Source organism: Caloenas nicobarica, chromosome Z (genome assembly GCF_036013445.1).
Source record: "Caloenas nicobarica isolate bCalNic1 chromosome Z, bCalNic1.hap1, whole genome shotgun sequence".
NCBI classification, from domain to species: domain Eukaryota; kingdom Metazoa; phylum Chordata; class Aves; order Columbiformes; family Columbidae; genus Caloenas; species Caloenas nicobarica.
The window spans coordinates 58947367-58974989 of record NC_088284.1 but is presented as its reverse complement, the minus strand read 5'-3'; the positions used below and the strand labels follow the sequence as shown (position 1 = coordinate 58974989).

Sequence of the window (27623 nt, the reverse complement as noted above, 5' to 3'; positions counted from 1 at the left end):
TCAGTTGCAACTATAGCAAACACATTTCCATTGTCCCCCCAGCCTCCATCAAGCTGTCCCCATCTGCCTGATGTCTGCATCTGTTCCCATCTCTGTATGTGGAGAGGAGACTGCAGGCACAGAAATGGGAGATTGTTGGCCAGAATCTTCTCCTGGGTCTGGGGCAATAGGTACCCCTCTAAACATGACATTGCACACAGTAAAGAATCTCCACTCTTATTTCATACATGCTCTACATTGAAGTTGGTCTCTGCTATTTTGTTATAGGTTGCACTATAAAGCCCAACAGACTGCTGGTAACAACACTGTGAGAGCACAATCAACACAGCACTGAATGTATTTAATATCACTAGAGATTCAGATTTGTGTTTTTATATAGGAAATCTTCCCAAGAAGGTCTGTAAAAAGTGTGTTGTAATATAATCTGTATAAAGATATTTACACACAAAATAATTTACAACAGTAAAAGTGAAGAGTGAAAACCTTTTCTGCACAAACATAAAATCTAGAAATTACTCTGTTCATAGCCAAGAAAATAACACATTTTTTTTATACCAGAATCATTCACTTCTACTCTCCTTCTTGTGCACGTGTGCCTATTTCTAACTTCTAGGATAAGGAAAATCACAATTACATCTTTTTGACACACTACAGCAAAACCTGGCATTTCCCTAGCATTTTTTGCGAGGCTCATAAAGAAGAGACCACTTTCTTCCATGAACAGTTTATATGGTATTTTGTTGTCAAAAATAGCTACATCAATAAATTATGGGTACATGTTGGAGGAAGCTGTTGGTAGCAGACCAGTAGCTGGATTTTGGAATCTGAGCTGTTCTCCAGTGGGTGCTGAAGTATTTCCTAACAAGAAGCAGGAGTCTGATTTCAGTACAATGTTGGATTGCTCACATTTCTTCAGTGCTTTTACAAGGCATCTGTGCCTTCTCTTGGAAAAGAAGTGCAAACCTGTTCTCATGCCTTTCTTTTCCTCTACTTTTCAGCCTAACTGTATCTGCACCTCCTCCCCCTCCCTACTTTTTCTTTTACTTTCTCCATCCTCTTTAAGTTGTAATTCAATCTCTTCCAACTCATGATCTCTTTTCTCTCTTTGGCACTCCCTCCACCCTCTCTCTCTCATTAGTTTAACTTGAGTTAATTAGGAATAGTAGGCAGCCCTCAATCTGTTATGTGTTAAAATAGAACAATCCAAAACAGAAAGGCACAGACACAACTATGTGATTTCATTGTCTAAGGGAGACAGAAAACCAGTGGGGATTCTCTTATCTAGACTAACATCTTCCCAATGGTTAATCTAACTGGCTTTAAAAAGTTCCACAAATGCAGATCTAGGATAACAATCTTTTCGTGTTTCCTTTTCTTTTTCTTTTTTTTTTTTTTTCCATTTCATTATTGGCAAGAATGAGTGAATTGGATTGACATGGAGGTGATAGAGGAAGAGAAATAATCTACATGTCAAAATGACAATGTATATTACATGGTTAACAGAATGAGTGGTACGTGCAATGGCTGCGGGTATTTTCATCTGCTGTGTTGTACAATAAGCTCCTTTTTTTTCCCAAGCATATCATCAAGATCACTCCCAATTCAATGCAGATTGTTTGCTTGAAGGATCTCTTTCTGTGAGTAATATCACTTGATAAATGTGGAACTGAAGTAAGAATCTGAGTATTCACTTGTTACTATCACTCAAATGTGTATATATAGAGGTCATGCCTGACGCTCTGACTGCAGTGCTGATCACAGACCTTAGGGCAGAGAGTCGTGTGGAAGTGAAATATAGCAGATCAAAGAAATCAAGCCCTGATTATAAAGGTAAGGCCTTGCGTTTTTTGATTGACTACATATAGTACTGTCTGGATGAAAATAATACTTAGGAAAGACAGGTATAACTGTTCAACTAATCAAAAATACATGCTTGTATAAAACATCTGTATGTCTGTGTTTCTATGTTTATATATGTATGTGTAAATACATGAATATATAAAGTCTAAGCCTTCAAAGAGACCTGACTAAGAATAATGGACTATCAACAGCCAAATTTATAGCAACGGTTACATTAAATTGCTAATTTTGTATGTATGTGCCTGCATGCATATGAAGATATGTTGCAGTAATTAGTGTTAATAATTCATCCATTGATTAGCAATGCTAATGCAAATATGCTTTGAAATTAAAAGAAATCCACTGGTCTTTCTGAAATCTGATATCCAGGAAACAGAATAAAAAACCTATTTGAAAAAAGGGAAGAAAGAGAGATGTTGAAAGTACTGGAATAAAAATGTCATTATACATGTTAAAAATTAATTTCCTTTCTGCCAAAAGCATCTCCTTATGACAGAGAAAACGTCAGACTAACAGGGCACAAAAGGAATGTGTAGTGAAAGACAAAGTATAAACTTGATTATCAGAACATATGAGAATGTTAAAGCACTGGAGAAGATAATACTCTCTCAAAAAGATATCCTTGGCAGTTTCATTTAGGGGTGTGTGAGGGAGTTTCTAGCTGGACAGAATCAACGTAAGACCAAGTACAGAAATGTTGCACTAAGTTTAGGGGGGTTTTAGCAGTTTGTGGTTAATATACTGATTATTTATATCCCCAAATATCCATACAAGTACATGCAAAATATATTAGATCCAGTGAGCAGAGACAGATTTGGCTATTATAATGATTCGCTGATGTTTGCTTTATACAGTAATGCAATAATGCAGTGAAGTGTGTTGGTCTATTTTATACTACAAATGAAAAATACTATTCTTCTTCCATGTAATTAAAAAAAAACTTACAATAATACCTCTGTTTTAGTATGGATGATTAAGACTGCTTAATTTACACAATCTTTTTCTTTCTATAAGCATTATAGACCACAATGCAAGGGTTGCATAAGGAAAAGGCATAAACGTATGATTTAATAAAAATCCAGGGTGTTATAAATCTACATACTAGATGACATTAATAGTTTTATGCAGGTTTTACATCTGAGATTATATCAACTTCAGTTCTACATGGATGCTGAAGCATCTTCAGGAAACTATAAACCACATATGAACTCACACATAAAACCATTGTTTAGTCAGAAACTAAAATAGTAGGGGAAAACAGTAAAACTAAATTAATCTGACATCTATTTGATAGATATCTAGATAGTGTATACCTTTAGAAAGTCAGAAAATAAATACCATTCTATCACATATGTAGCAAGCATAGTGGTGACTTTACAACACTAAACATATTTATTCACCCATATGCAGCAGATTAGAACCACAGTTTCTGTCACTACTCAATGCTTTTCCTACATAAAACTGATGTGCAAGTCCCTGAAAATGCTTCTTGCCTATAACAACACACTTTTAAGTGCAATGCGCACAAAACCCCTGTCTTCCTTCAACATAAATACTGTCGTGGCAAGAGTAGGAGTAACATAGTGCTGTGGTCTGAGAAGAACCACTTCAGTGCATAATAAACTAGGGCAATTATTTGAAATGAGCTAAGTGAAATGGCTCTGATAGTTTGTTGTGTCATGCAAAGTGGAATCCACAGTCATGAGTATTTTCAATTGGCTGCTACCTATGAAATTTAGCCTGGACAGAGTTTCCACAGTAAGCCTGGTTTCAGCCATGCTGGGTACAATCCTTTGTCAAGCTGCAGAATGCAGGATCAGATAATAAACAGCTACAGAAGCAAGAGCAAAGTAACTTTCAAAATGCACAGGTAATGCAGCGGTGGCTGTGTCCTGTAGCAGTTAGTGGCATATAGCTATTCATACATGTGGTGATATAACCCAAAATATTACAAAAACATAAGGAAAATAGTTTTGTAAATAATCCTTTAAGAAACACTGTTTCATGTGGATTAGGAAATTTGGTACGAAAAACTACTCTAAGTCATTTCAGTGTGATAACAGTTTATCATGTATTATCAGTGTTTATCTTTGTATCACAGTTGATTTTGCTTTTTCTGGAGACATATAGAGGTAGATTCAGAAAGATAAATATACATATAGGATGAAACAATGATACTTTGGCAGTTTGAACAATAGTATTTTTGGAATTGTTAATTTCCTCAGAGACCAGAGATTCAGGAGAAAATGTGGATGTTTAATAAGCTTTAATGTGTTAATAGGGACACCAGAAAAGCATTTAGGTAGTCAGAAGAGCTTGCTGTATACCTAAGAATGTTACAATGTTGGAGTATGCTTCTAAAATATATTCCATCCTGCTTACTATTGCCTTTGGCAAGGAATTCAGAGATTAGTTAGATCTGTACCTTTAGGTGCATCTGTGTTGCTGGACTGATGCTAAAAAAGTATGATATATTGGACAATAAGCCTTCATATAAATGTTATAAATTTAATATTTTTTCATAAAAAACCTCCACATTTTTAAGTAAGGAAAAGGGTTCCTGAGATTTAGATTTGAACAGATTATTTTCAGTATCTAGGTGAGAATAGCAGGGTTGGAAATATGCATGTCCTCCTCTAACTTCACAAATGACGTGGAAAACATTGAGAAAGGACTGCAAAGTCCCAGCAGACACAGGAACCACCCACACTTTTAGGTGAGGAAGCTGCACTTGACAACAAAATCATGAGTAGACCTTGCCACTGTAAATAATTTACTCTCACTGAAACATGGCATGGTTCTGGCTTCTGAAAGATGTTTTTTTGTCTTTTTGTTTATTTGTTTGGTTTGGTTTTTGTTTTGGTTTGGTTTGGTTTTTTGTGGGGTTTTTTGTTGTGGTTTTTTTTTCCATAAAGCAAAACTTTATTGCAAGAAATAATGTGGCTGAAATATCTCTAGTTTTAAACCTGATGCAATATGATGCGATTATTCTAACATTTAAATGATTTTTGCTTGCTGTCAGGGTGGGGCGCTGTCTTGTTGTTGTTGTTCTTGTTGCTGCTGTTGTTGTTTTTATTTATTTCTTCTGACTGAAAAAAAATAGAAGTATCTAGGTAAAAATTCTCATTAAGATTTTAGATGGTTTCTATGTCTCAGGTGACAGTATCTTCTGTTTTTTCACCTTAGTACAGCAGGAAAAAATATATAAATAAAATATTTTCATCTTTTACCAAGAGCTATTTTAGTGCTTTTATATTTTAATCATAGAGAGAGATATCTGAAATCATTAGGACAAAAATCAGATAGATTCTTACTGTAATGTAGTCACCCACCCAAAATATCCTTTCCTTTTTTAAAATTTGACCATCCCTTTTCACAAACACTCCCTTTTTAATGCACTACATAGCATTACATAAAGTCGCTGCTTCTGTAAAGGCCTGTAAAAGCTGTAAAGGCTCACTGTCAGACAAAGCACTTTCTACCTTGGATGTTCATGCTGAATTTTCTGTATTGGCTGCCCAGCTACAGGGATAAACTTATTTGACAGAATGTTTTTACATAATATTCAGGTTAGTATATTTTTTTGACTGTTACTATGTTATTTAAACCTGAATTTGAGTAAATGAATTTAATTTGTCTTGTTTTCTAACTTCTATTAGCATTAATAATTATTCTAAAACTAGTAAATAAAGTTGAGAGACCTAAGAAGTGCTATGTTTTTAGGTCAAAGCAAGCAGCTTTTCTTATTTTGTGGTCAGTTCTGGGGAAAAATGAGAAAGGACTCAGACAACTTTTATTTTGAGGTATTTGTGAAGTAATGACTTTCCCATGTGTTTGGAATTTTAACACTTTTTCCAAAGCAAATTGCTATGACATATTTTAAGAAATAATCTTTGTGGTCTTGGTATAAACTGAACAATGAAATGCTGTACAAAAATACATAGCCTTAATAATATGTTGTCAGTGTATATTATTTAACTAACTCTACACTTCAATCCATGACAAAATTAGGGATTGGATAACACACAAAGAGAATGGTTTTGAAATACCTTATAAAAACTTCATTGCTTTTAAGATCACTTTTGCAGTTTCCACAGAGATAGCATGGCCAGGTAACTATTCCTTTATCCTTATTAAAAATAATAATAATAAAAAATATATTTTTTGTTGACTTACATTTAAATACATTATTTGTACAACTGTATCCACACCAAAACCAGACAATACACTATCGTCCAATCTAATAAAGCGTTGATATTATTTCGTTTTATATGCTGTCACAAAGGGAAGAAATGGGAAAGTAAATAATGAGAGTAATATTGTCAAAACAACTCATGCACTTTGTCTTTCTGAGCTTCTTACATTGATTATCCTTCAATCCAAAACCCACTGTCTATGATTAAGTATTTTTAATCTTATTAGGTGAACTGAAAATTCAGTTCTCCAAACACTGAACATTTCTGAACTGTGAGTACTAGATGTATTGATAAATTTACTTACATCCCAACTGACATTTTAATAGTTCCCTGTGACTTAATACAAACTTGCATGGCTTTTCTAGACAGATTAACCTATTCAAATCTTATAGTTGTTCTTCATTGCAAACTACAGCACTTGAATCTCATGTAATTTCCTCTAAGAAAACAGATATTCTGTAGATTTTCTAGGAATGAGCCTGAGTAGAAACAGATTTTTCTCCACTTTTTGCAGAAATATGACATCTCTTCCACTATTCATTTAATGTCCTTGGCAATGCAGGACAATGTACAAACGAATGGACAGATAGGTTTCTAAGATCTTACAATGTTGGGAAGATATTAGACAGGTATTGCACAGGTATTACACAGTTATTACAAGCATCATTTTTATTATTACTTTTTCATTTGATTTCTGACAAGAAATCAGCTACATGGATTTTGCTGACAAGCTGAAGGCTGGAAAAGCTGGTATCAGAAGATAAAAAAAAGTGGAAGTGAGTCTTGTGAAGAATGGACCACAAAGTGTAAGAATTCACAGAGAATAGACTCTTATCTTGGTACTGCAGTTGCATCAGTGCATATAGGTCCTTGTGTGAGTAGAACAAAATGGAACATATTCTAGTCTGCAGGTTATTCTAGATGTCAGCTTTACCACTTACACTTGTAGAGTAGTGGAGCAATTTAAAACAAGGCAAAAGAAAGGCAGATTTATTGAGGGGTCATGAAAGAGAAAGCAAGAAGTTTCAGTTCTAGGAAGAAAATAGAGAGCCCCTGTATTGCTGCAACCACAGGGATTAACTGGTTGGATTAAATGGAAGAAAACTGATTTTTAAAATGTATTTGCTGTAGTTTGGGGCCTAGCTCCCAGCAACTGACAAATTTTACAGTGGCTTTGGGAATATTTCTCTTCAAAAGACACATCACAGGTTTACAGATGCTTAGGTACACAGAGAGAATGTGAATTATCTGCTCGTGCTCTCACTGAGGTGGTGAAAAGAGGATTTGGCCACCATTAACCTACAATAGGAAAATACTAGGAGTGCAGACTAAAAAACAAGACTTTTTTTTTGAGGTCTTTTCTAATAATTTTGCTTACATTTTCTCAGCTTGTTTAAATAGTTTGATCTATAGAATTCTCTTTGATTCTAATGCATATCTTAGCCCACAGTAGCTCAGTCCTTATCAAACCTTTTTTTATCTTCATTAGTGTTCTAAGTTTTAGCTTATATATGTAGTTTAATAATCTCTCCTTTCTCCACTGCTTCTCCATGCAATATATATCCTTTTTCGGCTTCTGGTTTGGTAAGTTTTCATACTTGTCTATGCTGAATTAATATAAAATTCAAGGTGAAACTTTGTCATAATATCAGAATTTCACTTTGTTTTGAGCTGAAATGATCAATCCTTCTTGGCAATGATAGGAAAACAGTAGTTTTACATATACCTCATTCTGAGCAAAACAATTGTGAATTTATGTTAATTGTGAAAGACTAAATACTGTCTTCTATGGCCTGCAAAATTTCTGTGTCAGTGGAGGGTAGCAAGTTAACTAAACAAGAAAGAGTAGCAGTGTTTTAATTGTTCAAGTTCCATTTATAACTTTAGCTGTACGCAACTTTTTCAGGGAAAAATTGTGAGGAATAAATAGTAACTCTACCTTTGACCAGTGTCTCCTGCCTTTGACTCATTTTTGCCTGTCTGCTTTCTCTAGAATCTGCTGATCATCCTGGCAAATTTCATAATACAACTTTGCGTTATCATCCAGGTAATGTATAATGCATAGAATTGTTGGGGTAATTGTTGAGCATAATTATTGTGCTTAAAGCTTAACATTCTCGCTACCAAAGCAATGAGATGGAGTACATGTATTTGACAAGACTCAGCAGGATGTTGAAAAATGCACTCAGATCTTATAAACATGTAGTGATTTTTCTTGGGAATAAGAAATCTTGATGTTTTCAGCTCTCACATTCTTCCTTACTCAAAGTGACAGAACCAAGAAGTTTTTTTAAATTACTGTGTTATCTAGCAAATAGAGCAGTCAAACCAATATAGACCTAATTTTATTTTAAAACTTTTAAAAGGTGCTAAACTCCTCAGAGATTTGCTTTAAAGGTCTGATTTTTTTCCTATGACACTTTGGCAGCAGTAGCCAGATGTTGTTACATACAAATGGTGTAAAAAAGGGTTTTATCTGAATTCTTAGTTATACAGAATGCCAGTGGCCTGAATACACTGATGATCAGAGCAAGCTTTGGAGCATTAGCCTAAAGTTACACGAAATCAAATAAGATGAAAAGCAGTGTGAAATGAAAAGGTACTTTTCACTGTTTAATATGTTTATGGAAAGAAAAGCAGAACGGATCCCACATTTCTCTGACAAAAAAAAAAAAAAAATTGTTTGCTCCTGTTTTCTCAGGAATCATCTATCAATTTGAAAAGATTTGCAGCCTTTTTTTTTTCCTCAGAATTACGTTATGTTAGTTAAGTACTAGTGTATTTTATTGAACTGCACTGTCCTCAGGTAAAATATTCTCACTCCTTAGAAAAGGGATTTTTTTGCCTTTTATTAGTTTTCTTCTTAGAAGGGAAGTGAAAAATATTTGTTGAATCAGTTCCAAAAATTGAATCTATTTCTGTCAGTATCTGCAATAATCTACATATATATACAAACACACATACATGTAACATATCCACAAAATATATTTCTAATTTTAGATGAAAAGTGAATGAAGTCGCACACCACATGCAGTGATGTGTTTTTCACTGTAAGCTTAACTCCTTCTAAGCTTTACTGTTACCAGGTTTGCATTTGTAAATCTGTTGGCTGACATGTTTCTGTAACAACACAGAAAAGTAGTTCCCAGAGAGTATTTTATTTCTTTGATTTCTTGTGCTATGATGTTATATCTTTTTCTTGATCAATCTTGTGTTCTGGGGATTTTACAGAAATGACTAATATACTTCAAATTTGTCACAATATATATTCCTTTTTAAAAGAAATTATTTAATTAAAGGGTACACAGGACTTAAAACTAGTTCTTCACAAGACAATGCTTTTGACAGCATTCAGTGAAAACTAATCACATCATCTTTCTAAAAACCATAGTCAAGTGGTTTAGCTGTTAATTTCCACTTACCAGTGATGCTAATGAGTAGCATATGTACAATACTAGCACAATAGTTCTATCAACAAACACATGAGAATCGAATTATAACCATGACAAAGTAGAGAAAAACAGGAATTACAAGTGACAATCTAACATGGTCAGCTCACAACATCTAAACTGGAAATTAAGATATAAACTACAGGACAGGGGATAATGTCAATCTTACTAATTACCTTAAAAGGAGAGTAGATTCTATCCATAGGAAAATGGAGACTCTTCATAATATGCTGCTAAAGTTTTATTCTATATTGGGATTTGGATTCTGAGTCCTAGTCCCCTGGCACATGTGTATAAACACATCTACAATCTGGTTAAAGGCCACTTTTCATTAAAAACACCAACCTTTGACAACATCCACAGAAACCTCACTGAAACCCGCAAATAAAAAGAGGTCTCGTTTACTGCTAGTTGCTTGTTTGTTTAGGTTAAACTGAACGGCTGGGAAATAGAGTAGTAGAAAATCCATCTAAATCCTCCACTGGCATTACAACACAAGGGAAATATTTGAGTGTCACAGTTAATTTGGAAGTGTTGTATGATGAATGTCTGTGCCAAGTTATTTTTTATTTCTAATAACTCATATTCCTACTGCAAATATAATTCTTTTTTAACATTTCTCATTCCACTTCAAATGTTATGAAGGTGAGTTTTGACCCCAAGATTTCTTACTTGTATGGGCCATTTCTAGCCTACTCTGCGATAAGGCCAGGGGCCAGGGAGGGAATAGCATGACACAAATAAACTGTTATTGATTTCATATTAGTTTTACACCAGTTTAATTGTAACATCAGTAGAGACCCTTTTGATTTATTCTATTAATAACAAGTTTCATATCATGTCCTACCAGTTTACGATCAAGAAGCATGGAAAATGCTGTTGAGTGTGAAGGTTTTTCATGTTTTCACTGCAGAGATCTCAGGGCCTAATATATCCTATAGCAACAGATAAAAAAATAAGTCTTTCAAAAAAATTGTAGTCATAATCATGTTAATAACTAATATCAAATACTAACATTAGGAATAACAAAAAAGTGAAACAAAGATATTAAGAAATAAACATTATTTTTTAAATCTAAAAAAATAAGTACATTAAATAGATTCTTGATATATTTTTTCTTTTTAACTGTGCAATCATTTTTTTAAATGCTCTTTAAAAATTTAAAAGCAGAAAGAATATTTTCACATGTAAAGGTTTCGTAACTGAAGAACAAAATCACTACACACAGGCTTATAACGCACACATAAGAATTACGTAAAATCAGTTGAGGCTATCTAAATCTTGGCTTTGAAATAAAGGGTCATGGACGAAATGGTGAAAATAACTTGGCAGCAATTGTTTCTAACAATACAGTTAATAACTAGTGTTGGGTTTGATTCTGATCTGTCCCTGACTAGTTTTGCACTTGCATGAACTCAATGGATTTGCATGAAATCATTCATGACGTTTACTGATAAGAGCTTTTATCTGTGATCTGTGGCATAAAATCTGCTTCCTTATTAATAATCAATTATTCAAAGAAACTTCAAATTATTTCATTACTTATTACTTGCTGTCATTGACCTGTGTATTGATTAAAATATTTTTGTTTAAATTTTAACAGGAATAAATTATTTGTTGTGACTCATTCAAAATTAACTCCATTTAATGGCATGCTTTTTAAGCATAGAATAGAGACAAGAATAATAGTGTCACAAAAAGATATTTTAAGTTTAAAAGTCATTCTGTGCTTCCAAGATTGCCATGTCTGAATCTATACTCGATAAAACTATACTCATTTATTAAATAAGATGATGTTGCAATAATACTGTTCTTTTATCTGTTCTCATTTCTATGGCCAGATATTCTTTCCAGTTTTCCTAAAGCAGTATTGCAAAGCAGATATAAACATCCATTAACTTTCAGTGAATAGTTAGAAAAGCAATAGACCATGATTAATGTTTTAATTAAATAATATCCTGTTGACATGAAAACTCATTTAGCCTGAATGAAAAATGCATACTTTTGTCAGTTGCTAATTTACGAATGGACCATTTCTATGACCTTAATTCTGCAAATATTTCATGTCATTATTGAATAATAAGAGGATTAGTAGAGTAGGAAAAATTCTATTGATAAAGTAAAATACATTTGCTTATGCTCTGTATTTTAGGGCAAATTTGGACACAGAACTTTACAAGTCACAGTTACATCTTTTGGTATAGTTTGTCCCAGTTTTGTGAAAATTTACTTCTTCTCCAGAAAAGTAGCTACATTTTTGATACATCAGACTGCAATGAGTTCTTTTTATTTATTTTTATTTGTTTGACTACATTCTGCACAGAAACTGCCATATGTTTTACTTTTCTCTGAGTTTTATACTCATAAATTCAGAAGGGGAGAAAAACAGTTACAAGTAATTTTAATTTAAGGAAATAAACTATATGTTCTCACAATTTTAGGAAATGCTGTAATGCTGAAATAGTTAGTATTTAGTCATATTTTGTACTACAAAGAAAATTGCTTCTGATGGCTGAAATAGGTTTGATAGCTAACTGTTTTTAAAAATGGTGTTAATAATTCCTGAAACACTATTCTCTCTCTCAGTGTCCTGCAATATATCCAGTTCCTTAAATATTTCCTTTTATTTTTTCCTTGACGTTGTTTTTACAATTTTATTTTAGTCATTACTTTATAAGCAAATTGGCCTATATGCAAAGATAAGACATCTCTCTCCAAAATACTTACACAATATGAAACATGCTACAGAAAATACAGACCACAAAAAGTAGATGTGCAGGTAGCAGAAAGAGAGATTATTGTTCCAAAATTGTATTTAGACTTTTGTACATGCTTCTAATAAAGCATTTTACTCTAGATAAACTCAGCTAGATTTTAAATAAATATTCCTGGGCTCCCAGTGAATCTTTTAAAGAGCAAAGACTCTTTGGCAGAGAGGATGTGTTTATCTTCTGAGGCCCTGCTGTCCACAGAAGGATATTGTTAAGCTTTATTTGCACTCCAGAAGCAATGAAGTATTTCATAAATGATAGACAGGAAGCCCTCTCTGTGTGGTTAGGGGGCAAAAAAAAGTGAAAACCATCTCACCAGGCATGACATATCTCCAATAAGGTATTTGTATCAGAAGTAGATGAGTAGACTTCTTTTATAGCCCCCAACAATAATGGGATACTGTTCAGTTTACTGGGATACTGAGCTACTTCAGATACTTCCTTTGTACTGATAGGATTTGTGTTTTAAAATATCCCATTTCTCACCTCTGGTTATGGAGAGTTGCTGAACAATTAGCTCAGACATAGACAGCTGTATTGATGTGACATAAATTTGTTGAAGTGTACTAATCATGGGCTAATTATGACAAACCTTGTTGTCTCACTCCATCAAAAATCTGAGCATTTTTTTTTAAAAGGTGGTTTTTGACTAATTTTCTTCAGCAAACTTGATTTGCAGAGCCTGTGGTCCATGGGCCAACCTTGGTACCCAGATGGTCAGGAATTATGCATTATTGCACTGCTGCCCATAAAAAAATGAGTAGCGGTTACGGATTTTCCACTCTGAGCCTTAAGTTTCCTTCCTAGTTACTCTATTCTCTCTTGCTCTGTCGTCATACGTTGTTGTCTATTGTGAAAGGATTTATGGTGAAAAGCTGAAATGATCCTGGAATTCGTTGTGAAGGTCTGTGTTCAGCATACAGTTAAGCAGGGAATGTCTGCTCAGTTTATGAAATCAAAAGAAAAGACCTTGCTCCACTAGCAGGTGGGGCTCTATGTGAACCAAAAAACCACTCAGTTGTGATTGTACAGCCTTCTGCGAAGGAGAGAAGGAAAAGGTTTTTTGTCCCTCCCTGAAGAAAGTATCTTGGGACCAAGTGTCATTATGGATTCAGCAGAGAATAGCCCTCATGACAGCATGTACTGTCAGCCCAAGCACTGATATCAAGAAGTTATTCAATATATTTTCATACCAAAATTACAAAATTAGTAGCACTAGTTTTTCTACTTCTTGCTCTTGCTTCTGCCCTTGTTGCAGTGAACCAATGCAAGTTACTGGAGCGAAGGTGTTTGCATGAATCAGCAAACAGCATGTAGTATTAGGATGTGTGTTTAGATAAGTTTGTGGAGGCATTAAGGAGACATATCTTCTATCAGGATTTTTAATAACAGTGATATTGTCTCAGCAGAGATCTTTCAAGTAATTGTTCATTATAAGGTTTTATAAAGTGTAAACATATACTTAAAGACTCTATCTGAACTCAGCACAGGTGATAAAATGCAGATACCAAACTGTGGATTGCAGCAGCCTATTCTGTTCATCTCCTATTCCAGGGAACTTTTGACAACAGTGCCCTAAGTCATCATGGAAGACTATTCACCTAAAGTGTTTTGAATTATAGCAGTTGTAGCTTTCAGAAGGCATAATTGTTATGCAGTTCAAGGTGTAATTTTGATAGATCATCAGATGCCAAAGATAGGCAATTTGGAACATTCCCAGAGTTGTAAATGACCAAAAAAAAGGAAAAGTATAGAATATCTACTGTCTGTTTTCCTGCAGTAAAATCCTGGCCCTGTCCTACACTAGAGGTGCTCCAAACTAAATGTATGCAGTCTTACGTGATCTACATAGCTTTGAGCATGTCTGGTACAAAATAATAGTTAGATTTCTTTAATGACTAAACACGTGTACTCTGAAGGATGAAGTCTGCTTTCTGTAGAAACGTATGGACCAGAATCTCTTACTGCTGTGATTACAACAAAGAGTAACTCACCTGTCCCCTATCACAGGAGATCAGAGACAACCATACTGTGGGAAACGGGAAGATATTTTGTCAGTCATTCAAAAAAAAGACTGCTTGACTGCTTTGAAAAATAAAGACAAGCTTGTGCCTACTTCTAGGGAAAATACCCAAGAGTTTCTGGCCTTTAGAAAAGTCAAAGCAATTTCTGGTTAAGAGATAATTCTGTCCTCAGAATAATCTTCTTCTATGATGTAAGGTAAATATTTCTCTATTAAATGCTGGAGGGGAATTTCTATAAAAAATATACGGCTTTCAGACTGTATTAGCTTGGCATACACCAGCATAAAAATACTAAGTAGAATCATAAACCTCCTGGTCATGTAATTTCCTTTGATATAGGCATCAAGTGCCATCTGAGCTGCACAAGGATTTTGAAGGCACTGATATGACTTTGGCAAGGTGACAGGATCTACAGGACTCTCCTGTACTGCCATTTCAGGGCAGCTAGGAAAGGACAAGACATTTCTGCCAGTGCTATTATTGTGTTTAGGGAAGTGAATTCAGTCACAAGTAAACTCTGGCTGATTCTTGTGACACATTTTATTAGCTGGATTGCCAGCTAGCCCAACTAAAAGCTCTGCTTTCGTCTGTGTGTTCTTGGCTGATAGATCATATATCATGTAATAAATAAGGGGCTGCAATGAATCTCAAGAATACAGGCCAAATAGTTTGCCCACTTAGACTACAATGAACACCATCAAAAAGTAACTGCTAACAACATCGGCGATATCTCACTGTATGATCACATCTGAGGAGAAATGTAACTTGTACTCTGGAATGCTGTATTCGGTTAGTTATTATTTGCTTTTTGTTTAATCTTTGTGAAGAAACACATGGATAAATGATTTACAGCTTCTTACAGCATAAAATTTTCATTTAACTTGCTGATATAGAATGACCTAAAGTTCATGCAGCCCTCAAGTTCATGTTTTAGTGCCATGTCATGCACCAAGGCATCTCATAGCTTAATTACAGCCTGCATGGAGAACCACTACCTTTCATTTTTTCCTCTTTGATCTTGTATTGAATAGGAGAACTCCATATATTTAAACTGAAAGAAATGTTGTGCATTAAAGTGTAGAAAGCACCATCACATAGTCACACAATGTATCATGTTATTCTTTAGGATGTGGAGTGGCTAAGGTTTATTCTTTAGCAGCAAAAAGATAACAAGTAAAAATTACATCATCGACCTAAAGAAATGGAAAAACTACATAGAGTCTAACATTTTCCAAGAAAATATTAACAACAAAACTGCATAAACTTCCATGTACAGCATCGGTAATATCTGAGTATTGCATAATCCACTATTCGAAAGAAAAGTACAGTCCACTAAAGTTATAATGCTTGAAATGCATGTCTTTATTTAGGTGAAATGTGTAACTATAGTGATGCAGGATGGGAAAGAAGTCACACAATTAAAATTGCAGGAAACAGTAAGAAACAGGAGTATAGGATGTGAGGACAAGGAAATAATTTCTACACCAGGCTAAAAGGAATTCTAGGCTTAAAGTGAATAGGAAAGACATTGGATGGGAGATAATTGGGATGGTCATGAACAGCTAGTCTAAGCAAGAGTTACAATTTCCTAGAAAAAGGGAGGTGAGTCAGGCATTCATAGATATGAGAACACAGAGAAGTTAAATGAATTATTGGTGATGGCAATGCTTGGAGCAAGTCTCAGCAGATAAAGCCGAATGATAGGACAAGCAAATTGCTCAAGATAACAAGTAATCTTTTTAAGACACAAGACCTTTTTAACAATTGCACAACTTTTAGAGATGAAAGAAAGGACTCATAGGAAGCATCACAGTGAAGGTGATTCATGCAATCGAAGAGTGAAACACAGTAACAGAAATGAAAAAAGATGGTGAAGCATGTGGTAAATGAATTAACAGTGTGGAAAATAAAGCAATGATTACCAGCATGTTTGGAAAAGTTAAAACTTTTTGCCCAGGATAGTATCTCTGAATCATCTAAGGAAATATCAAGCTGGACTTGTAGACATGGAAAGAGGATAAATCCTTTAATTTTCTAAAGAAGTTTTCATAATTCACCTCTAGCTTAATTATTTTTTAAAAAAAAAATCAGGAATGCAGTGGTATCTGAACATCAGAATATATTTCGAACACTCTGCTTGAGAGAAAGATTTTTTTGTTTTGCTTGAAACCTGACAATTCCACTGTTCTCTGTCTTACAGCTCCAGTTAAATTCTGTTTAAGTCAAATACATCTAAGAAATTAGCAAGTGAATTAACTAGAGACAAGCTCTCTGTGGGTTAATAGAGAAATGAGAGGTAAGAAGATTTTTAGATTAGACTTTCATGTCTAAACCAGGAATTACATGGATTTTAATTTTTTTTTGGAAAAGGAAAACCACAAAAATTTGCTATGTGAAGATAGCACTGAGAAGCTATATTCAAAATAAAAGTGGAAAAAACCTATTTAGACATTGCCGTTGTTCATGAGACTAGAAGAAATTCTCTAAGGCAAACAGTGTAACCCAAAATCTTAAAATCTGAAAGGGCTCTTCACAAAATTTTCAAATATATCATTCTATGTTGGGATGTCTTGAACCAGCCCACTGAGGCAAAAAAGCTGAAGGGTGCATCCAAAAGGAAGTAATTGAGTCAGTAACCGTGGATATCATGGTGTTACAGTAATGGGAATGGGCATCTTCCATTCACATGACAGGGTGAATGACTGAAACTTGTTTAAGTCCACACAGCTCTTTACATCTCACTGAGAGATGACTATTGGGAGAAGAGTTCTCTCTCATCCAGAAATTACTTGGACTTTTCTAAAGGCCAGAAACTACTGCTCTAACCATATGTCCAAACACAAAAATCATCAATGATAATTACAGCATGGTCTTTAGTTCAGAAAGTCTGCTATGTATAACCAATGCATCATAAGATTTATCCCATGATATGTCCTCCATCAGTTAAAAGCAACAAAGTCTCTGTTGCCAAATGTTTTATATGATGCCTGATATGTGAACGAACTGAGCTCTGTGAGTTTTTCAAGCATCTCTGTAGTCTCAATGAAAGCAATAAGATCATTTCTCTTTATTCCTATGGCACAATTCCATTGTGCATCTCTCAGAAGCTTAGAATATAAAAACAAGTGTTAATTCAGTCCTAGTTTGTTCTGTGGTACCATGCATCAGAAAAGGCAGGACTTAATGAAGAAAGGAATTTCTCATGCCTTATAAAATCTTTTGCCAGGTACCAAAGACATGTTTCTCACAGAATAATCAGAACTGGACATATATGCAACAACGGGTTCCACCCTGGGTAGAAAAGTCTTGTCTATTAAATAATTATTTTTGAAAGCCACAAATTGAGATATCCAAAGGGCATTGTAGGAAAAAAATTGTCCTTAAAATTGTGGTGCTATCTGGAAAAAAAAAAAAAATAACAAGATGGTTCTACCCATATAATATTTTCTTTCTGAATTGATCGATTTTGTCCTACCTTCACATTTTTTGAAAGACTTGTAGGATTTTTTGTCACTATAATAATCACCTATCTCTGTGATTTACAGAGTTGGTATTAATTACAGGAATTATAATGTAGTCCAAACATATTAAAGCACAACCTAAGGTGGCTTGTTTTTAATGAACACTTTCCAGCTCTGGGAATTATTCTCACCAACCCTCCAGTGAGAAAGGCTTAGTTTTTTTCCAGGGCTAACAAGCCTGTCTTTACCTTCAGAGCTGCCTTCAAGTACGTGAAGAACTTCACTTAAAATCTGATGGCCTGCCTTCTGAGAGAAAGCAATTTTGCAGGTAAAATGAAGACACTTTAAACTCTGTTCACCAGTAAAAAGTTTGAAGGGTCTGGCTTAGCAGATTGTTTCAGTAACGTTTGCTTCATCGAAGTCTCAGCTCAATGAAAATGCTATTGCTTTTGGTCTTAAAAATAAGCAGCGTCCCTTTCTCTTTGCAATGAATTCTTTCATCCAATCATATTCCTGTATGCAAATCTACCATAGCCTGTACAGATAAAAAAGCACAAATAAAGCTAAGAGCTCAGTCAGGACAAAAATCACTGTGCTTCCCTCATACCTCATTTCACCTGTGTTTCAGAAACTTCTTCAAACTCTTCAACTGAAAATATGGAGAAGCAAGGTTCAGACAGGAATCCTGCTCCAGTTTTGCCAGCACTGCCGGAACCTCTCAAAGATCTGAAAATTAAGTACACCAAGGTTAGTAGCATTTGCGTTTCTTAATTTTTCATATACATTCAGCCCAGAGAGAAGGATGTACTTATTTTAATCTTCCATGAACTTTAAATCAATGCTTAAAATGTTTATTATGACCTTTTTCTGATATGATACATATTCACAACTAGTGTTCAGTGATCCTTTTAACCTAAGTATTTCAGGAAGTGCACAAGTGTGATAGAATCATTTCATATTTCACTTGGGGTGAGTGATGTTTTTCTCCTGAAACAAACTTTCTGCAGTGATAAGATTCCCAGAAAGGAGAAAAGTTTCTATTATTATATTAGTTTTCAGAACAACAAGTTAAAATGTTAGTATGTTGCATCATATTACAATCAGATTTAAATCATTATACCAAACCAGGTCCTGTGGAAAGGGCTGTGTGAAAATGAAACTAAAAAAATTTGTTCCACTCAAATATTTTTCTTAGAGATAACGGATCTGGTTTTTAGCTTAGACAAGTAACTATCAATAAAACAGATAAAGTCTACCATCACTAGTTACTCAATATTACCATAAACTTTTTGTCATAGCAAATTCTTTCCATATGCAGTTAGAAATACACAAAGAAGATCTGAGTCCAAGCGTGTGTTCCCAGCTTGAAGAGATGCTTTGCCTGTTTTATATCATAGTACAGTGATATCTGCAAGAATTCTGAACAAACTGCTGGCAGAAAATACTGAAACTCTGTTCTTGAAACATTCAGGTAGAAAAATTAATCAGAAAGGACCTCTTCTCTTTGGAGACTCCTTGTTTACTGTTCAGTCTTGTTCTCAGTACCACTGAAATTTAAATAAATTTTATTTTCCAGAACCACTGCTTATTTTATTTTCCAAATATAAAGTGTTAAGTAGTTATCCAGATTAGTCCTTTTGAATTCCAATTTATTCTATTTTTCTTATGGAAAAAATATAACCAGATTTCAACACATATATTTCTTGAATAAATCTCTCAGGACCTTACTTTGTAAATATTTAACAGGCTATGAAAGCTATGTAGTTCTGCCATGTAATAGCTCTCTATTGCTCTTCCTGTCTCTCTCCCTCTCTCTCAAAAAACAAAAAAATAAAGTTTAATTCAGGGAAGATACTTTAGTACCTAAGTCATAGTGGTGTTCCAGAAACTACAGTGTTATTTGTATGATTTTTCATTTTACCAAAGGAAAACAACCAATATGAGCAAAGTGCCAGCTCAGAAATCAGATGTAACTGAATATGCCAGATATAAAATCCTAGAAACATTTCTATCCTTCTAAAACATTTAATTACCAAGCACCTATTCCATTAATACAAAAAGCAACCACAAGACAGCCAGCATGGCTGAAATGTGTATAGTGTGCAATTAAGGAGAGTGTCACATAGCAAGTCCATGTTTCTTTTGCCTTGACAATAGATAGTATTTCCTTAAAAACTGCATACAGTGTGTAACTGTGCAGAAATACAATGCACTTTTTTACAAAAAGTGTATACCTACAAGTGAAAAATTCCAAAACACCCTTGAGGAGGCTTGATTTTTGCAGTGCTTTCCTCCTCTCTTCAAATGTCACACGGGATTGTCTGAAAGACGGAACAGTGTACTGAGGTACAGGGAGACGGGGTAATAGAAACGTCATCCCATACCCAACAATTTAATAAAACCTTTCCACTCTTGTCTTCTTACCCATTTTGCTCCTCTCCTGTTCCATACAAGTTAGAACGTGGGGTGTGGGATTGTTTTGCCTAGTTATGTTGGAGAGATCAAGTTGAGGGAAGCATTAATTACTGCTCAGATATTAACCTTTCTGTCTGAAGCATTTCAGACAATAGAGATCCCTCAGCTCTGGAAACTCAGTTTTCTCCTTTTCTACCACGGCATAATATCATCGACCATCACACAAGGATCCGAAGAAAGATCTGCAGGAGATGTTCCAAGGACTTTCCTCTTTAGTTAACACTCACTCTATTTTATTTTCTATGAGAGGGATCATTCTGGGCAGTTTACAGAGCTCATTTAACTAAGTATTTCCATATGTCTACAAATCTAGAGGTTGGTACAGCTAATTTTCAGATTATGCCTTTCATATATAGTATAAAACTAAGCACTCTTCAGGGAATTTGAATTTCAATAATTAAATTAAAAGACTTTAAACTTTGGCTTGGGTGTTAAACCACAAAGTGGTCTTGAATTGGTTTAGTATCTGAATCTCCTTTAAAGATATTCCAATCAACTGAACGAGTGCTGGTAGATGGCTAAAAATGTACTAGTAAATATTTTACTTAGTCTGCACTGAGGAATTAGACAGTGATTGTTTGATAAATTATTTCTGTCATGATGCTTTCACATACACTAAGCCCTGTGGTGCTCCTTTAATCAGAGAAACTCAGATTAGCTAATGATTAGGTTGTCAAATTACACGAGGGGGAGAAAACAGCAGCACATTCTCTCACTAACCTGCCTGTGGAAAAACAGAAAGTGTGGAAGATTAAGCCACTCTGAGAGAAGAAAAACTGTAGCTGAGTATCACATAGGTTGCAACCACTAGCTTCACAAACAAATATGAAGGTTAAAAGCACAAAAATTTGATTAGAACATCTGAGGAGAGGTAATCAACTATAAAGGTACTATAGAGCCATACTCTTTTTAAGACCAGCTCACTTTGTAGGAACAAAGCCACTAACTGACAAATCAAATAGTTCAATTAAATAATTAATAGGAAGAGTATGTTCTCTGCTTATTAGTTCATTGCAGCCATAAAATGTAATTCCTGCATCAAAAATAGCATACAATTCTGAGGGGAAGAAAAATTACATGAATCATTAGCCAAATATCAAAATATTGTAAGAAAAACCTGGGGCGGGGTGGGGCAGGGGGAGAGATTTCACAGCAGGTATTATGTATGGATATATTTGTTTAAAGCTTACAATTTCAACCTTTAGCAGTTCCTTAAATAATTTCATATTTTAACTGCATTGCTGATAGAATACAGTGAGACTCTATGACATATTTTGGGACTAGTAAATCAGAACTTAAAGCACTTGAACTGAGCCTCCTCTTGGGCCACAATCTCCTTTCAGGTTTAGATGTAACTGTAAGATTTATTGCCATCATCAAACTCAAGAATATCTGAATGACTCATCATCTATAAAAGTGGGTGTGCATATGGGCCGACAATTTTTCAGCACTGTGCCTCACTTCAACTCAGTGATGCTGAATTGTCTCCAGCATATGGGAGCCCGGTCACAGCCCTGGTGCCTCTTCACTGTTGCTGACTGCTAAAAGAACTGATGATATCATTCCCTGGTTTACTGTCTGCACTAGAAAGTTTGTGAGCAGTCAGCTGAGCAGCTGTTGAAATTTGGTGGACACTTTTAGCTCTGTGAAACAGACAGCTAGGCTCATGTGAAAAGCATTGTCAGGAAAAGCTGTATCATAGCAAGAGCTGTCGGCTATCTGGGGACAGATTTATGATGGGAAGACCTTATGCTTTTTCTTGTACCGTAAGTTTGGAAGAGTTTCTGGTATCTAAAGAAAAGATAGCTTAGACATTTAATTTGATAGTTATAAAGCCACCCTTAATAGCTAAGTTTAGGATAGTCCACATTTTAGATAGTTCTGTTACTTTTCTTGACTACATCCCTGTAGTTTGGATTATAGTTTATAACAATAATAGTGAATTACATAAAAATTATTCCCTGATGAAGAATAAGTTTATAGACAGATGCTGAATATGGGATCATGTATAGGATCTTTGCAACATCAGAAATGAAATCTTTTCTTTTCTAAGCTGTACTTTTATGCTATTTCGGAAGAAGCACTGAAGTCTGAAAACTTGTATGGACATTGCATAATATCGAACCCATAAAAAGGGAGTCCTTATTCTAAGGAAGATGCAGGAAGAAGTTATGTTTCATAAGGTGTTGGCGCTTAATGTAGGGGCCCTAAAATCTACTTCAGTAGAGGCATGGTATGGCCCATCTGAGACAAAACTGTCCAAGTCAAATACTTGGACACTAATATGGCACTTCCCATCTAGCAGTTACTTTATACTATAAAATGAATTCATGATCCTTTCAAAATACTCAAGGACTGAAAGGAAAAAAAAAACACATTAGGATGACAAAGAAAAGCAAAGAGCAGGTCTTGTCTCCCTCTTCTCTGCCCAGGTCATTTGAATGACAAAATCAACTGTCTAAACAAAGACAGAAATACTGTAGTCTTGCAGGTAACTTCAACTTGAAATGGTGAATGGGATCAGATTATCTGAACTGAAGTCAGTCATTTCAGAGAATCAAGATTTTATTGCACTCTGACACTGGGAAATAAAACAAGTCAAAAGGGTTTTTCCTCCAATAGCCTGTTACCCGGGCTCTGTTATAAATACCAAGTTTTAACAGTGTACAGTCTCATCTAAAATAAATTTGTATTTCCAGATCTAGTGCAAAGAGGTCTGAAAGTAATTAAATCTTTGTGTTGTGGAAATAAAAAACATTTTCTTTTCTAAAAATACCAGTGAAATATCATTTACAAAATACCTGAAACAACACTTCTAAATCCTTGCAAAAATAAATTTGCAGCCCTAAACCTCATGGGCCATACTCAGTCATCACAGGTAACCTCCTGCACAGCATGCGCCACAGAAAAGTAGGTCTTTTCCATTTACGTCTGACAAAGCAGCTCAAAAAAATCTAAGCTGCCAGTGGAGTTCTGCCTGACAGACAAAACTCTGTGATCTATTGCAAGATGATCCCAACTTTTTTTTTTCGCCAGGACAGTGGAGTTGCCAGAGGCTGCTGTTGGCTGGTACTTCAATGTTACCTGGATTTTGAGATCCACATCCTATTTGTTTGCAACACATACTCCACAGCATTAAATGGGCATGGCTGCCTGCACATTTATGGGTGCAGCTGCCCACAATGTGTGTAACACTGCTTACATGGAGAGCTGTCACTTTCTCCTTCCTGTCTTACATACCTGCATATGCAAGACTGCTATCTAGTTTACAGAAGACATCAGGATAGTTTGATTTATACAGCCCTGACACAATGTTGTGTATAGTCTTAATATAATTATGTTTTAAATGGAAATGGTTTAGAAACATCAATAAGAAAGATATTCTAAACTAATATTCTGTGTGATATTTGTTGGTGCAATAAATATAGTATTTAAACAAATACTTTAAAAACTTCCAAAAAAGGTATGTTTTGCTACTATTCCTTTCACAGACAGATATGAATTTGGCATGCTGTAACATCATAACAGTGTTATGTTAATATTTACCTTTTACTTTGTCTCTTTTCTTGGCAATGTAGCTAGTTACTGAAGATGGCTTTTTTTTCATAGTAACCATTTAAGTGCTGTATTTGCCCTTTCATAGCAGTCAGAATTTTGTATGGGTATTCTTATAATCAACCTCATCACATATCTGAAATGTTGAGGGACTTAAATGTTTATTTCACTGGCAGCTTTTGTTAAATCACAAGTTTGCTGGTCAGTCCTGATATTAGGAGGCAGCAAGGAAACTCTGTATATGGTACCAACATATAAACAAGCTGAAACATACAGCAATGTATTAACAGCAAATTGTTACTATATCCAATTAGAGATGGTATTTTTATTGATCTTGGTAGTTATTACCAAACTAGTCACCAATTATTAGCAACCATCCAGACAGTCAGTGTAAGCAGTTTCATACTATGCAAAAAATTTCTATCCTGAAAGCTGTCACATTTACATAATATATGTGGTTGTGATGGTAGGGTTTAAATCCCAGACCTGTGTGACAAAAAAAAACATTGACCCTGCAGTTTTGGTGTCTTGACTTTGTCCTGGTCTGAATCAACCACCATTTCTTTGATTTATCTGCCTCAAAGTATTTTCCAGTTTTCTATTTAAAAGGCCCTGCTGTTCTGAGCAGCAACAGTGGGTCCTTAATCCTAGAGGAGAGCAAACAGGAATCACATCTTTTCAGCTAGTTTGTCTCACAGCTAAGCTTCAGTGACTAAAGATGAGGCAAGATGCTGCAACTCTAAAGACAGGTACAATATGAGCACAAAATACCTGGTACAGTCAGTCAGAGCCTGCCATGGTCTTGATGAAGAGAACAATCAATATCTCATGTGTGTGCCATAACGCAGCACCATGAGAGTGAGCAAGAAGGGAAGTCATCAGCAACAGGAAAGTGGGCTCAGGCACTAGGAAAATGGCTTAGGATGGTGACACCATTTCAGCACTGACCCAGACCCAGAGACTGCAGAGATGGTTAAATGGAGGATGGCAAGTACTGTTAACATTGGACTGTATACATTATCATGTCAACTTTAAATAACAACCTACACAACACTTGGTAGCAACATAGCCTCCTGTTTTCAACATCTGTGCCATATATCGGATCTCTCCAATGAGGTTTTCCTTTCTCTTTCAAGGCTAACTTACGGAGCCAAAGTTAACTCACTTTGACAATTTCACCAGCAGTGGCTCAGAGATGGTAGGCTCTAGGGTAGAACAGAACTTGTGCACCTACAGGTAAGGCCCAGGTTCTGTTCTGCTTTTGTGAACAGAGATAAGTACCTCAGATTTCACCCAGAGGTTGTTGTCCTTCACTCTGCTTGCCCTCTAAATTTTCAAAGCTGTGTAATATCGTATAACTTCTCAGTAATTCAGCTAAAGTAGAGCATCTTTTTAGTAGATTGTTTTATTCTCTGACGCCTAGCAATTGCTGGATCAGTTCATTTTGTATCATCTTTAATATGACAGGAGACAAAATTTGGAAATGTTATCATTATTTTAATAATGGTATAAAGTACATCTTTTGAAATACAACATTTACTTTTTTAGAATCGTGTGTATGGCATCATGTTTTCCTTACACAATTGAAAAATATTGATTTTTCAGGAGCAATTGCAGTGGATTATTTTCTTGTTTGTCTGTTTGTTTGTCTTAATGGAAAAGCGAACTAATTTCTACAGATTTCATTATTAGTCTTTTTAATCTTTAGTGACCAAAAAACATAGAGATATGCAAGACTGCTCATTCTCGAGACCCTCTTTGGACATAGTCTTAAGTGAATATCTATCACAACTGATATTAGGACACCAAAGCTTGAAAAAGAAAGTGCCATACCAAACAGACAACAAAATTATTACCAAAAGCAAAACAAAAATGGTGGGAATTTCATGTCATCTTCAAAGAAAGTATTTTTGTATGACACTGCTGTCATTTAAACTTTATAAGGATTTCAAACATTTAATTATTCCTTCAGCTGTAACATAACCCTTGCCACATACTTATTCCTGTACAAAAGGACCTAGGTTTGAATTTCTGGGATTGTTATAATACGAAAGGTTACAGATCTTGTAAGTTCAGTATGGGAAACAACAATGCCCACTTTGCTTTATTTAGGTCTTGTTCTAAGTGTGCCAGCAATGTTGCAATCAGCAGTTGATGGTATTTGTTCCAGTCATGCGAAGTAAATTCAGTACACAATGTGCTTTCAGCCAGTATAAAGGTTTAATCTTTGAGTAAGGACACAGTTCTTAACATTCATTAAATGAACTTTGTGTATCTATTTCATTGGTGCTGGGTAACTTGTTATGACTAACTTTGATGCAGGCCAGCTGCTGTGCAATTATTGTTCTTTTGTGCTTTTTAATAGCTAGCTATGTGTTTTGTACTTTAGGAAGAGCTTGAAATAGAAAGATTCTAAATAGAATGACAGGATATTCTAGCAAGATTGAGGAAAGCACAATTTTAGCTTATTTTCTTGATTTTAATGTTAGACTTTTTCCAGTCCTTGTCAGGTAAAAGTCAGGAGAAAACAGTCAAACAAGCAAAGCATGCTGGTCTGGTTTTTCTGGAATATGGATGTTCCACACGAAGGCAACAGATCAGTAGAATTGGTTAGACGATGCCTGAGGCAATGGGAAATCAAGAGTGGTGGTATCTGCTGAGGGAAATTAGTGTAGAGACATAACAGAGATATTCAGAGTTGGAATGAAGTATGAAAAACTATCAAAATGGAAACAAGTACTATTTATTTGCTGTAATACCCCTTACAGTTCAAACAATAACAATCAGCCCTTGGCAGTAATAGAATAACAGGAATATGCTTGCATTTTATGCCTAAAGGCTGAATGGGGAGGCAGGGAAGTGTCACCAATGTCATGGTGACAAAAGATTCAGTAGTTGTGACCATTAAACTGGAGGTAATCAGGGTATTGATAGAAATACCTACCTACCTACTACCAATAGCAAGGACAATCTTGGCTTTCTCTAAGCTTACTAACAGGGTGCTTCTGAGGAATACATTAGCCATTTCCTCTAGATTTGTTATTCCTGTCTTTATTTAATGGAGTCAATTCTGTGTTTTCTGCAGAAGATTAAGAGCCTTATATTTCTGTTTTTAAATTTTGATAACAATCACACTCAATGAAGCACCAATCCAGAAAGCCAAGGGTATTTTGGTGGAAAAAAAAAGAACTCTGCCCTAATCTCTAATTATTTTTCCTCTGCAACATAAATAGAGAGAAGTATAATTGCTTGCTTTTTACTCTGCTTAAGTGGTTCTTCCTTTGTTTCATTTAATTGACTGTGGTGGAGTTTTTTTAGCCTTGACTTTAGTTTCAGAAAAATATACTATTGGTTATTTTTGTCAGGTTGGGTTCTTTTTTTGGGGGGGGGCGCGGAGTGGTGGTGGGGTTTGTTTGGTTGGTTTTTTTGTTTGTTTTTGTTGGGGGTTTTTGTTGTGTTGGTTTGGGTTTTTTTTGGGGGGGTGGGTTTCAGGAGAGACTGAAGTGAAACAAACACAAAGCTAAACAAAATAGTGTTCTCCCAGATACTACGTGTACTATATATACTAAACTCAGTGACTGGGTTTACTTCTGTTGGGACATGTAACAGAAAGGCTCTCCATTGCTACCAACCTTGTGGCCACAAGAAACCCAGGTAGCTTTAGGTAAGTCATTTAGGACTGTAACTCCCTTGTAGATCACAGACTTCATTCTGAGAGAGGAAGAACTCCTTTGTTACAGTATCTTATTATGACATGAAACAAAGTGAAAATATAATGTAGAAAGTTTGCCTCTCCAAATGAAATTAATTTTAAAAGGCTATTCCTGGTTAA

General features: G+C 35.1%; 1 protein-coding gene across 1 annotated transcript in view; it reads left to right on the top strand.

The window, feature by feature from the left end:
• The first annotated feature begins 1727 nt into the window (after positions 1-1727).
• Positions 1728-27623, top strand: part of ALDH1A1 (aldehyde dehydrogenase 1 family member A1) — a 54680-nt gene continuing 28784 nt past the window's right edge. The window contains exons 1-3 of the mRNA XM_065656561.1: positions 1728-1830; positions 8050-8103; positions 18390-18508. Coding sequence (XP_065512633.1) covers positions 1728-1830; positions 8050-8103; positions 18390-18508 — 276 coding nt within the window. The remainder of the gene's footprint in view (positions 1831-8049; positions 8104-18389; positions 18509-27623) is intronic.